A 13,617-nucleotide genomic window follows, 5' to 3' on the forward strand; every position below is an offset into this window, starting at 1 on the left:
TTATGGGATTGTGGAGGAGGGACAAAAGACCCTCACCCCTCGGCTTTACTGTAGCCTGAGTTATCATTCTATGTGTAAAAAGTCTCCTAATCTCTTGGCTGCCTTGTTTCCCCTGCCTGATTCAGGCCTGAAACAATGCCAAAGGTGGGTGCAGCCCTCTGCTGGAACAGTGGTTCCTGGCAGGGGTGGGGGTGGGAGTGGGGGCAGGGGGGTGATCAGGCCTGAGAAAGAGTGCATAAAGCCCTGTAAAGCCTGCTTTGCTCAGAATGTCCTCAATTTAAATGTTAAGGGTCCCAGCACAAAATAAGTTTGTTTCCCAAGGTTTTACAGCTGATTGGCATCACCATCTACCAGACCCTGACTCAAAAGGATGCCGTGACCCCAGAAATGTTATCTGTAAACCATACCTTTCTTTGATACGCATCCCTATGCAAGTTAAACTCAGTAAAAGCCTATTGAGAGAGAGGCTTGACACCTTTATCCTGAGAGACTTGTCAGCCTTTCCTCCCCAAGATCATGTCTTGGTAGACTTATTCTCATCCATAGCAGCTGGGGGAGCTCTGTGGGCAGAGCCCCCCCAAAGCCATGCTGTTTGGATATAGTATGGGAGAGGAGTGGATATTGTAGGCCCAGATGATGAAGCCCCTTAAATGGGAGACTAAGTTAGATTTGATTTTGACAAGTCAGAGCCTATGCAGGTTAATACACAGAAGATACACAGGCACAGTTCTGTATTAGAGTAACTAACCTGGATTAGAGAAGGGAGAAATGGGAGGTGGGGGATTTCCTTAAGAAGCCATTCAAGTCAAAGTTATGCAAGGACATGAACTCAGTAGGTGGTCATGGGGATAGGAAGAAAAAATAAACCAATCAACCGGTCAACCACATGTCAGGCAGTGGGAGAGTAGAACTGTGAGCAATGGTGGCCGCTTAGAGGTAGAGATGAGGGCTAAGAAGAGTTCCCAACAGCTAAAAAGCTCCACAGTGAGCAAATGAATGAATGATGGATGGTACAAGTCAGTAAAATGGCAAAATCAGGAGGTTAGAAGGAGAATTCTGGCAGGCAATTCCAAATGTGACACCATGTCTCAACAGAAAACTTGGGGCAGCAAAAAATTAGTCTTCTAGAATAGATGAAATTGCAAAAAGCACCAATAAAAAAATAAATGAACGTATTACAGACTGATACTTAAATCCTAATGCAAAAATGTGGGTTTAGCCAACAGGTTTATAAAATTTTAAAAATTTAAATTTATTAGGATTTATTAATAACACAATTACACAGAATAAAGTTTAGGAATTCATCAATTATGATCACCAATATGTGCTTCTTTGTGGCTTTTTAAACTGTATTCCTCATGATTCAAATTTATTCAGTATAGTTGAATTTCATACATAGCTTCACAATATGGATATTACAGTTCTCCCACTGGTAAAATTAATAAAAACATATCTTTCATGAAAGGCACATAAAGAATCTAAACTAACACACTTAAGGAACTTTGACAACTCTGAATTTCTTTACATTAGAGAGAAGAAAAACAAATCCCAAGATGAAACATATAAATGTACTTTGTGGTCACTCACCCACACACACATACACGTAGTTCAACAAATACACTTTGACAAAATGACAGCATATTAACTCAACTCAGAAACTACTTATCCACAGAGCTCACTGAAAGGCTTTTTCAAGATGAGTGAAAACAGGCTAGTAGGGTGGGGAATGATGTTCATTTTCAGAAATGAGGTCACAGGACATCATGAATAATCAAAAGAAAAATGACTACTGAAGTTCAACAGCTAGCTGATGGTAACACTTATCTGAGCATACATACAATCACTGACTTTATTAAATACTGTTACTCATCTTCTAAGTGTTAATTGCCTGTTTCATTCTCAGAAATAACAGCAAAATTTAAAAAGAAATAATATCAACTCAAGCAAGGAGGAAATTTGAATAATTGAAGGGAAAAAGTAATTTTAATATAATGTGATGATTAAATTTGAAACTAGTTACATATGAATTAAAAGCTTGCTTTGTATCAGCAGCAGAACATTTAAAGATCTTTCTTATTATCTTCCAAACAAAGAGCTATCATATATGCTAGGTACAAGGGACTTCCCAAAGGAAATACACAAATGAATGTCTCAAAATTCATTATGCTGACATATTTTTACCCAAAAATGCTCTCATCATCCACCTAAACTTAGTTATAAATAAAAAGGTAATTATTTAAAGTGTATAAAAATTAATCTGGCACCACCTTTAAGGCAATGCCTGAATACCATCCAAATATTAAAATCCAAAGTGAAAACAAACCAACTGAATAAAAATTAAGTATTTATAAGTCTAAGATAGTATATCCTCAAAATATAAAATTTTAGTTTTTCAAACCAAATCTAATGTAGAATTAGATTAGCATGCAATCTTAAAAGAAAAAATAAAATGCATACCATGTTTAAATAATCCAAAGGCAGATATATTCATCCTCTTTAAGAACATTTCAATAAAGCATTAAATTTAAAGAACAAATCATGTTATTAAAATAGTCTGTGCAGTGTTTGTACAAATAACATTTTTATGATTACAAGATTATCAAGATAAGGGTTTCAATGTTCCCTAATATTAATTACTGTATTTAAAAACTTACAGGGCATGAACATAAATAAAGCTGTTTAAAACTGGAAAACATGGTAATAGTCTGTCACTGACTACAAAGTACTTAATATTTCTGTTATTTCCAAAGCAATCATACTAGAATGGTAAGTTGCTGCTCTTAAAACCTAAAAGCAATGTGGAAACCCATAATGTGGAAAACCAAAGTTATAAATACATGTATACATACATTTGCATATTTACACTTACGCAGAAATCCTCAATATACTAGAGCCCAGCTTTAACACTGTCCTTAGTTTCACACTACAAGACCACCTTTCACACTTAAGAAAGGTCTTTTTTTTTTTCTTAAACTTTCAGTTAAAAAAAAAAAAAACAGAACAAATTTGGTCAGGTCCAGATGTGTTTGCTGTATACTAACTACATTCTGTGTTACTGCAAGACTCTAGTCTAAAGAGATCCACATGTAAGTACTCATTTGGTTTGAAAATACATTTAACCATTCACTGCAAAACTTAGAAGAGACCACAATCTTTTAGATTATTTTTTATGATGACATCTGTTACAGCATCAAAAACAAACTGCACATTCTTAGTATCTGTGGCACATGTGAAGTGGGTGTATATTTCTTTTGTGTCCTTTCTTTTATTGAGGTCTTCAAACTGACATTGAATATATGCAGCTGCCTCTTCGTATGTGTTTGAGCCTAAGATGAGAAGAGGAAAAAAACAAGTTAAAATTAGTATACCACTAAGAAAAATGGACCTTAAATATTGAATTCAGTTTCATACATTTAAAATATTTGGACTCTATAATTGCATTTTTCCTTGTAGAATAAGAGAAACTACTTCTTCTAAATTAAAAATACCCAGTGTGAACTACCTTTAACTGACTATATATAAGTTATCCTTAAAAAAACCTTAAATCTTTGTTCCTGCTTCAATCTCCAAATGCCAGATTTCCTCCTTTTTCTTATTCCTTGTACTCTGCATCCCAACCACTGAGTTCTCTGATGGTGGCATGCTATTTCAGTTATAGTCTAGTGGCTGATCAAAAAATGCTGGCAGGCTGCAGATCAGTATTTTTACTCTCTTTTCTATAGACACATTAATGAGCATTTCTCACTTATTTTTCCTTATTAAAAATTATACAAGGGCCCTGGCTGGTGTAGCTCAGTGGATTAAATATGGGCCTGTGAACCAAAGGGTCACCAGTTCGATTCCCAGTCAGGGCACATGCCTGGGATGCAGGCCAGGTCCCCAGTAGGGGGTGTGCGAGAGGCAACCACACATTGATGTTTCTCTCCCTCTTTCTCTTCCCCATCCTCTGTCTCTAATAAATAAATAAAATATTTACAAAAATTGTACAAGAGTCTACAGTGTAGTTTATGGCTATGAGGTTACAAAAAGTGAATGATAAGTTCCTGCTTTCAGGTAACTGAGTAAAGACTTCTGATTACAAACACTCTGGAGATTCTCTGGTAGTATCTAAAGGTAATCATGCTCTGTGACCCAGCAATTCAGTTTGTAGATGTGCCCTTGACATATAACATATAAAGACTTTTAATAGCAGAACTTCTAGTTTAGGCAACAATCCAGATAATAAATTCCAGTATATTCATAAAATGAGCTGCTGTACAGTAATGAGAAATAAGAACAAAAGCACTATTGCTACACACAATAACATGGATGTGCTTCATTAACATACTGTTAATCAAGTAACGCCAGGTACAAAAAGACTATACACTGTATGACTCAAGTGATGATCAGAAAACAAAGAAGTCTGATAACCATCAAAATTAATCAATGAAGATAAGTCATAATAATGGTTACTGTGTGTATGTGGTGGGAGGGGCATGATGAGGCTTTTGGGAAACTCAAAATGACCTGAATGGTGAATATATCACTATGTTTACTTCTAAAAATTCAATGAGCTTCACATTAGTGTTGAATGTTTATGTATCTATGTTTTTTTATGTACATATATATTACTTCATTTGAAACAAAACTGTTAAATCTCTTTTTTGCAGTAATAACACAACATTACTTGTCTGGCTTTCAAGGTGTCTAATACCCAGCCTGGTCAGGGGATCTGCACTCTGAGACCCTCTCTTCCACATCCCAGGCTCACCTCATGCCATGAGAACCCAATATTCAAACTGCCACCTGTGTTACTGCAGCCCTTTCCTCCAGTTAGTTCGCCAGTTGTTTGCATATCTTAGCTACAGTAAATGTGCTGTAATAAACGCAGGCAAGCAGACAGCTTTTTGAATTGATGTTTTGTTTTCTTCAGGTGAATACCCAAAGGTGGGCTTTGTGAATTATGTGGTACTTAATGTTTTTAATTTCTGAAGAACATCTGTAATTTTTTCCATAGTGGAGGCACCAATTTACATTCTCACCAACATAACAGTGTACAAGGATTCCCTTTTCTCCACATCCCTGCTGACCCTTGTTATTTCTTGTCTTTTTGATAAGTGGCACAGGTATGAATTGATAGTTCATTGTGGTTCTGATTTGCATTTCCCTGATGATTAATGATGTTTAGCACCTTTTCATGGACCTGTTAGCCAGATGTATGTCTTTTTTGGAAAATATTCAGTTTCTCTGCCCATTTTTTAAATTGCGTTTTAAAATACATACATACATTTATTTGTTTGTATCTTTGTTGATTCAATTTAGTTGTATTGGGTTCTTTATATATTTTGGATGTTAACCCCTTGGCAGATATATGCTTTGCAAATATTTTCTCATTCCATAGGCTGCTTTTTCATTTTGTTAATGGTTTCCTTTGCTGTATGGAAGCCTTTTAGTTTGATGTAGTCCTACTTTTTCCTTTTAGTGTCAATCCAAAAAATCTTTACCAAGGTTGATGTCAAGGTGCTTACTACCTATTTTCTTCTAGGAGTTTTATAATTTCAGGTCTTATGTTCATGTCTTTCATCACTTTGATTTAATTTTTGTGAATAATATAAGATAGTGTTCCAGTTTCCTTTTGCATGTGGCTGTCCAGTTTTTCCAACACCATTTACTGAAGAAACTGTATTTTCCCTAGTGCATATTCTTGCCTCCTTTGTCACAAATTAATTGACTATATATATTCTGGCTTGTTTCTGGGCTCCACTGATTTTATGTGTCTGTTTTTATGCCAATACCATACAGTTTTGATTACTATAGCTTTGTAATAGTCTGATATTAGGAAGCATTATGCCTTCAGCTGTGTTCTTTCTCAAGACTGCTTTAGGTATTCAGACTCTTGTGGTTCCATACATGTTTTAGGATTTTTTATCCTTTTTCTGTGAAAAATTCCATTGGAATTTTGATAGAATTACATTGAATCTGTAGATTGCTTTGGTTAGGATAAATTTTTTTAACAATATTCTTCCAATCCATGAGCATGATATCTTTCCATTTATCTGTGTCTTCAATTTCTTTCATCATTATCTTACAGTTTTCAGTGTGTAACTCTTTCAGCAATTTGGTTAAATTTATTCCTAGGTATTTTGTTCTGTTTGATGCAATTATAAATGGAGCTTTTGATTTCTTTGACAATTCATTACTAGTACAGAAATGCAACAAATTTTTGTATATTATTTTTGTATCCTGAAACTTTGCTGAATTGTTTATTAGTTCTAGTAGTTTTGTAGTGGAGTCTTTAGGGTTTTCCATATATAATATCATATTATCTGCAAATAATGACAGTTTTTCTTCTTCCTTTCCAATTTGGATGCCTTTTACTTTTTTTCCTTGCCTAATTCCTCTTCCTAGGACTTCCATTACAGTATTGAATAAAAGTAGCAAGAATTGAACTCCTTGTCATGTTCCTAACCTTAGAGGAAGGGAAACCTTTTAGCTCTTCAGCACTGAATATAATGTTAGTTGTAGGCCTGTCATATGTGGCCTATATTATGTGGCTGTACTTTCCCCCTACACACATTTTGTTGAAAGTTTTTACCATAAATTGATGGATTTTGTCAGATGTTTTTCTGCATCTAATTTTTATACTTCTTTTTGTTAAGGTGGTTTATCACATTGAGTGATTTGAAGATGTTGAACCATCTTTGCATCCCTGGAATAAATTCTACTTGATTATGGCCTATGGTCTTTTTAAAGTGCTGTTGAATTTGATTTGCTAATATTTTATTAAGAATTTCTACATTTGTGTTTATCAGGGATATTGACTTGTAATTTTTTTCTTGTGTTGTCCTGGTCTGATCTGGGTGTTAGGGTAATGGTGCTCTTGTAAAATGAGTTTGGAAATACTCCATCCTCTTCTACTTTGGAAAAGCTTAAGAAGAACTGGTATCAATTTTTCTTTAAATATTTGGTAGAGTTCACCAGTGAGGCCATCTGGTCATGGACTTTTATTTGTTGGAAGGTTTCTGATTACTGACTGAATCTTTTTACTGGGAATACATCTATCTAGATTTTCTATTTCTTCATGATTCAGTCTTCAGAGGCTGTACATTTTTAGGAATTCACCCATTTTTTCTAGGTTGTCAAAATACATTTTAACTCTTTTAAAGCTGCTAGCAGACAACCATATATTTTTACAAATAAAATTCTAGCTTATTTTATTAAATCATAATAGGGTTGGTATTCTGAAACTCTAAAGCACCAGTGGTTTGTTCAAATAGAAGGTAATGCAACCACCATACCAAAAATACAGGGATGGGTAAAAGTAAGTGTATAGTTGTTCATATGGAAAATAATATAATAATAAATAATAATAGAAGAATAAACTCTATGTTCTGTGTAATCACAAATATAAATCTACTTTTGCCACACCCTGTATGTTTTTGGAAAACAGCTTTCATTATTCCATGCCTAGCTCAATTTCATGTACACATATGAGGCCTGTGCAGAAAGTACACAGCCATGTAATAGTAAAAAAGAGACATTTATTGAAGATACAAGATACAAGAAAAATTCTACATAGGACAGTGACACCTCAGTCCCCTTCAAAGCAGGCATCACAGGACCTCACACAGTTCTTCCAATGTCTCTTCCACTGTTCAAAACATTGCAAAATCCTTTGTTGGAATTGCCATCAGTTGCCCCATGGTCTTTTCCTGAATCTCACTGATGGTCTGAAATCTCTTCCAAAAGTTGATTTTAGTTTTGGGAAAAGCCAGAAGTCACAGGGCACCAAATCCAGGCTGTAGGGGGCGCTGAGTCACCTGGCTGATTTGAGTTCTGCTGAAAAACTCTGCACCAGACATGATGCATACATGAGCATGCTGTCATGATGAAACTGCCAATCACCAATTGCCCATAGCTTGTTTTTGTCATATTGTATCTCTCAACTGATGAAGAACATTGAGGCAGTACCCCTTAATGTTTGGCCTAGGAGGGTGTATTCATGAGGAACAACACCTTCCCAAACAAAAAACACAGTTAACATGGTCTTGCTCTTGCTGTAACTCTGCCACATCTTCTTCCGTGGTGAAGAACTAGGCAACTTCTGTTGGGATGACTGGGCCTTCATTTCTGGATCACAGCCATAGACCATACCTTATCTCTGCTTATGACCTTTTTGAGGAAATCTGGTTCACTGGTAGCAGTGTAAATCATCATTAGCAACTTCAGTACCATGTTCCTACTGCTCTGGTAGCAGAATTGGTGGAATGAATTTTTCTATGACACGTTTCATGCCAAGATCCTGCATCAAAATCTGACACAGTAGTTTTTGGAATCCCCAGATTAGCTTCTGGTTCTTGCACTGTCAGTCACTGATCTTTGTTGATTGCAGTCCATACATGTTCAACATTCTCAGGTGTTCTGCTTGTTGCAGGCCTTCCAGAACATGGATCACTTTCAACAAGATTTCTCAACCGTCCTTGAAACATTTGTGCCACACTTTTATTTGCACTGCACTCACTGCATAGTCTCTGAAAGCCTTCCGAATCATCCAAATAGTTCCTGTGCAGGAATGTTTAGCTTAACACAAAATTTGATGCAAATCTGTTGCTCTACTCATTCAGTCATTTTGAATACAATAGCCACACATTACACATGCTCACCCAATGGTGTCTACCACCTCCACTGACTAGTACGGTGAAGTGGTCATTGTTCAGGCATGTGCATTCCAGTCCACTCTCCTTGGCTGCCAGGTTATATTGATGTCGTGCAAACTGTTCTCAATATATTAACAATGAACTGGACTTTTTCTGGACAGGCCTCTGGGTTTGTCCCAAGAGCAACAAGACTTAAGAATGAACTTATAATAAGCACATTCCTCAGTCTGATTTTAAGTCTTAAGAATGGTAAGGATGAGGGTTGGGGGAGAACGTGACAGGTATTTTCTAACATGTGATAGAACTGTCCTAAATAAACCTAAGTATAGATGATAATATGGTTCAAGGATGGAGTATGGGAGGTTGATGATAATTCTCAAAGGGAGATAGAGAATTAAGAAAAACAAAATACATTGAGTTTAGTTTGAGTTTCAGGTGCAAAAAAACATGTACATGCTGAACAAAGTACCTGGAAATGTAAGCCTGATGCTCTGGAGAGAAACTGGAGTTGATAACAGAGTTTAACATAGTGAGAATGAATATGACCATGGAAGAATAGAGTGTAAAAGATTACAGATCTGCAGCTGGAATGTGGTGAACTGCCAACATACAGATAAATAGAAGAGGAGAGAGATGCAGACAGGAAATAAGCTGAGTAGCGGAAGGCTACATTGGGTTCTTCTACAAAAAAACAATAGTCATAGGAATTAAGAGTTGAGGCTGAAGCAAGAGGCAACTGAGTCAATAATTAGGGCATGCAGTGAAGATTACATTATTATACCAACACTGGGAATGTGAGAGAATTATGTGACATCTTTTTGTTCAAAGCTTCCGAGGTAAGTGATTACTATTAACTTGACAACATAAGGAAAATTCTCGCGTATACCTGGTAAAGAAAGAGCTAACAAGTTTATTCCTTGTTGCTCTGAAATCCCTGTAGGTATGTGATATTTATGGATTCATTTGGGTACTCTGGTAATATTAGCACAAAATGGCTATTTCATAATAGGAAATGACAAAAATAAACTGAAAGATGAAAGTAAGGGCAAAAACTAAGCCACCTGGATTCTGGATAACTTCAATCTTGGAATTAATACTATAAATAATTTTATTCCTTATAAGCTCTAAAATGCTTCTGAACAAGGTGACTTAGAATACTATGACTTTCAAAAATAAAACAAAAGTTTTAAACTAAGAAACTATGAAAGTGTTTGAAGTATACCTTTACAATATACAAAACAGGGCTGTAATAATTAATGTGCTTATATTTATTGAAGAACTACCTCCCACCCCCCAGTTCCAATGAGAATTTAATTAAAGTTAGACTGGTGGTTAATGATTTGATAGACTTAGGTCTTCTATTAGGTCACAGGGTTGTTTTAACATCACCTATGAAAAGGCAGTAAATACTTATTATACAATTTACTCAATACAAGACAAAATTTTTGTTTATAATCAAATTCTTGAGACTTATTTTAAAACAGGAAGGATGGAGATAATTTATATAAATTAGCTAAATTAACTAAACTCTTCAAAATATTTATATTTAAAGATACTATAAACCAGTGGCAGTCAAACTTCTTTTAAGGCACAGTTCTCTTCATTAAAATCAAATCTTACGCAGATGGAAGCTAAGTTACTCTGTTTTAATCAGAGAGAAGTTGTGTGAGTGGGGGGGGCAGACAAGTATCTTCATTCCTTGCACCCACTTTCAATAACAACACTCCAGGAATGTCCAAAAACTGAACTAAACCATAGTAACATTTTAGTCCTCTTCTGATTTTAAAGATGGGGTAGTGAAACCCAGGTAAATTAACTGCCTTGTTCAAGATCAAGGAGCTAATTATGGAAAAGCCAGGACTGTATCTCAGGTCTCTTTTTTTCACTGCAGACCACTTTCCATAGTAGTGAAATCAAAGTACCATTAATTAATAAAGTACCATGGATTTCCTGTGAAACATTCTCTGACTCCTCAGTTGTTAGCTAATTCACAAATTCTTTTCCATTCCCCCCTTATGTTTATTGTTCATGTTACTTTGTAGTAACATTGCTGCACTGCTATTGTTTCTTTGTTTATGAGTACACCAGTCTTTGAGATTGGACAGGGGGCAAGACATGTCTTATTTCTTGTGCATCACACAACACGACACAAGACCTGTTACTGTTAACTAGATGAAGGAATCAATATTGTAAGTTTATGAAGACACGAAGTCATCACAGAAAATTAACAGCTTTTCCATAAAATGTTATTTTCAATAACCTAATCCATACCTCAAGTAATTACTTGTGCTTGAATGTAGTCTGATAAGCAATTTCTCTTAAAGGTAAGAATTATTAAGCTGGGGTATTCAAATCAACAACTCAAATCTTGCCATAGGGGAACTTTCACTTGGAAATTATTGACTTGACGAGTTATTTACAGAAAGTAAAATACCTGCATATTCTGGATAGCATATAGTGAGAGGGCTCTTTTTGATTTTTTCTTCGAAGAGATCCTTCTTGTTTAGGAAAAGTATAATAGACGTTTCTGTGAACCACTTGTTGTTACATATGCTGTCGAACAACTTCATGCTTTCATGCATTCGATTCTATAGAAGAAAAGATACAATCATCTTGTCATAATGGCAAGGGTTCTGAGAAATACTACTTTTAAAAAATAACAATATTGTAACAAAACAGAGCCTAACTAAAAAATAGATAACATACTAGAAAAATCCATTTCTGGCATTAAAGAACAAGCACACTGTGATTTCAGGGGAGATGGCATCTACATCACTCATTACTCTGGGTCTCCAGCCAGTGTTCGCCAAGTGCCCACTATGTGTCACTGTGCCTGGGCCTCTCCTGCTGCAGGACCTTGCAATCTAGGCATGCCAAGTGTAAATACTTGAAAACATCTCATTATTACAGAGCTTAATGAAGCTTCCACTAATTGCTAACTAGAGGTTTTTAAAGGTTACTAAGTATCAACCTTTAATAGTAATAATTTAATTAATAATTAAAATAACCTTTAATAACCTAATAATTTTAAAGGTTAATAAACTGAATAAGCTGAGGCTCAATTAGCCTAACATCCTAAATATAAAAGTATGCTAAGGAAGGAAAGCTCCATTCCTGTTTCCTCCCTCTAGTACCTGTGGTTTCAAAAGGCACTGATGTATTTCATAGTGTCGAAATGAGAGCAGTGGATGTATGATGATGCACTGCACCTGCTACACTGTGACTACACAAAAATGATTAAAAAAACAGAAAACTGACATTTCTATCATTTTTCCCAGTCTGTACTAAAGTTAAAAAAACAGAACTTTAAATTTGTAATTAAAAATAATTCCCCCAGATTAATGCTATACTGAAATACATCTGAAAAACTACATGCTAGTGCCATGTATAACGTGGATCAAAGATGACTGAGCTGGAGCTGGCAGAAGTAATAAGAAAAAACTTTATTTTCATTCAGTATGTAGATACTACTGGATATAGACAACGCATAGTTAAGCATATAGGCTTGAGATGAGATCAACTCTTTTCTTTTTCTCAGGATCCACCTGTGCTTCTTTAGTATAATTCCCATTTAGTATGGAAACAGAAAAGTTAAAGAAAAGAGCCAAAACTTTCAAATAATTCAAACATTTAGTAAGAATTTCTCAAGAATTTTTTCTCAGAAAACCCCCTGGCAACATCTTCAGCTTTTCATATTTCATGCTCAATCTTTAAAAGCCGTTGTACTTGCCATTTCTTCATCTTCGGCTAGAACCAGGTCGTAGTCGCTCAGCGCCACACAGAAAATGATGGCGGTCACTCCTTCGAAGCAGTGAATCCACTTCTTCCGCTCAGATCGCTGTCCACCCACATCAAACATTCTGTACCAGGAAACATAATGAGTTGGACATCACATTAAATGTCCAAGAGCTCTGACTTCTACAATTTCAGCAAAAATTGCACAGAGAATGTGGGATGGGAAGAAAGGATAACCGGGCTTTATGGGAGGAAAACAATTTCAGAAACTGGCTTTCACAAATAGAAAGTCTGCTGATTTAAAAAAATTTTTTTTTTATCAAACGGGGTATCTAAAAACAAAACCAAAAAAACCCTAAAATATCCTAAAAAAACAACATATAACATATAATAATACTTAGAATAGACAAATGCATATGAATGAACTGCACTATATATAAACACTAGAAGTCACACCAGGCAACTAGGAAATGCAGAGAGAATAAAATACTGATTTGCAAATGTCACAAAACAATAAAGGCAGAGGACACGGTCCCCTCTTCCCAGTACAAAATGGTGCTTTCTCCCTGGGGCAATATGAAGGAGAAACCATTCCAGGTACAAAAAAGCTGAACAAGCAAGTCATATTTAGAGGGGGCACCAAGAGGTTGCCTAAATTAAAAAGTAAAACCAGGGTATAAAAGAAAATGAGAAGAAATATGAGATAAATGGGTAGTCCTAATGAATAGTCTTAAGATTCAGAGTAAAAGAAATCAATTTTTACACACTATATAGTAGTAAACCATTGTTGGTTAGTGTACAGGGTAGCAACATAATTAAACAGTATAAAGACAATGATCGTTTCCTCTTTTTCTGGTAAAAGTTTAAGTCAAGCAAAAGTTGAAAAGTACATAGGTTATGTTATGCAACCTAGCAATAACCACTTATGTAATGGAGACACTATGCACACTGGTACATTTTTTAAGGCTCCATTTATCTAGATGGTGCACTAATTAAAATAGTCCCTATTTAAATCTCATGCAGCAAAAAGAATTTTCTCTGCAGAGCAGTACTGGCCTATAAACTAATATTGTGAATTTTATCATCACTTAAGTGGCCTTCATTCTAGTGATTTAGCTACTAAATCGTTTGTTAGGTTAGGTTTAAGAATGCTATATGAAAATGATTCTACCACATGATAAATAAAATGGGTAAGATCCAAAAAGGACAGCTGTTAATAAATATCAAACAAATAAAACTTATTAAA

The 13,617-nt window shown here is 35.4% G+C and overlaps 1 protein-coding gene across 1 annotated transcript in view; it reads right to left on the reverse strand.

Moving 5' to 3' along the window:
- Nucleotides 1–1,231: 1,231 nt before the first annotated feature.
- GNAI1 (G protein subunit alpha i1) overlaps nt 1,232–13,617 on the reverse strand; it is an 81,275-nt gene continuing 68,889 nt past the window's right edge. The window contains exons 6-8 of the mRNA XM_045828269.1: nt 12,367–12,496; nt 11,071–11,224; nt 1,232–3,326 (exon numbers count right to left, since the gene is read on the reverse strand). Coding sequence (XP_045684225.1) covers nt 3,136–3,326; nt 11,071–11,224; nt 12,367–12,496 — 475 coding nt within the window. The 3' untranslated portion in view covers nt 1,232–3,135. The remainder of the gene's footprint in view (nt 3,327–11,070; nt 11,225–12,366; nt 12,497–13,617) is intronic.

This window comes from Phyllostomus hastatus, unplaced genomic scaffold, assembly GCF_019186645.2.
Source record: "Phyllostomus hastatus isolate PE091 unplaced genomic scaffold, TTU_PhHast_1.1 phas_scaffold_78, whole genome shotgun sequence".
NCBI classification, from domain to species: domain Eukaryota; kingdom Metazoa; phylum Chordata; class Mammalia; order Chiroptera; family Phyllostomidae; genus Phyllostomus; species Phyllostomus hastatus.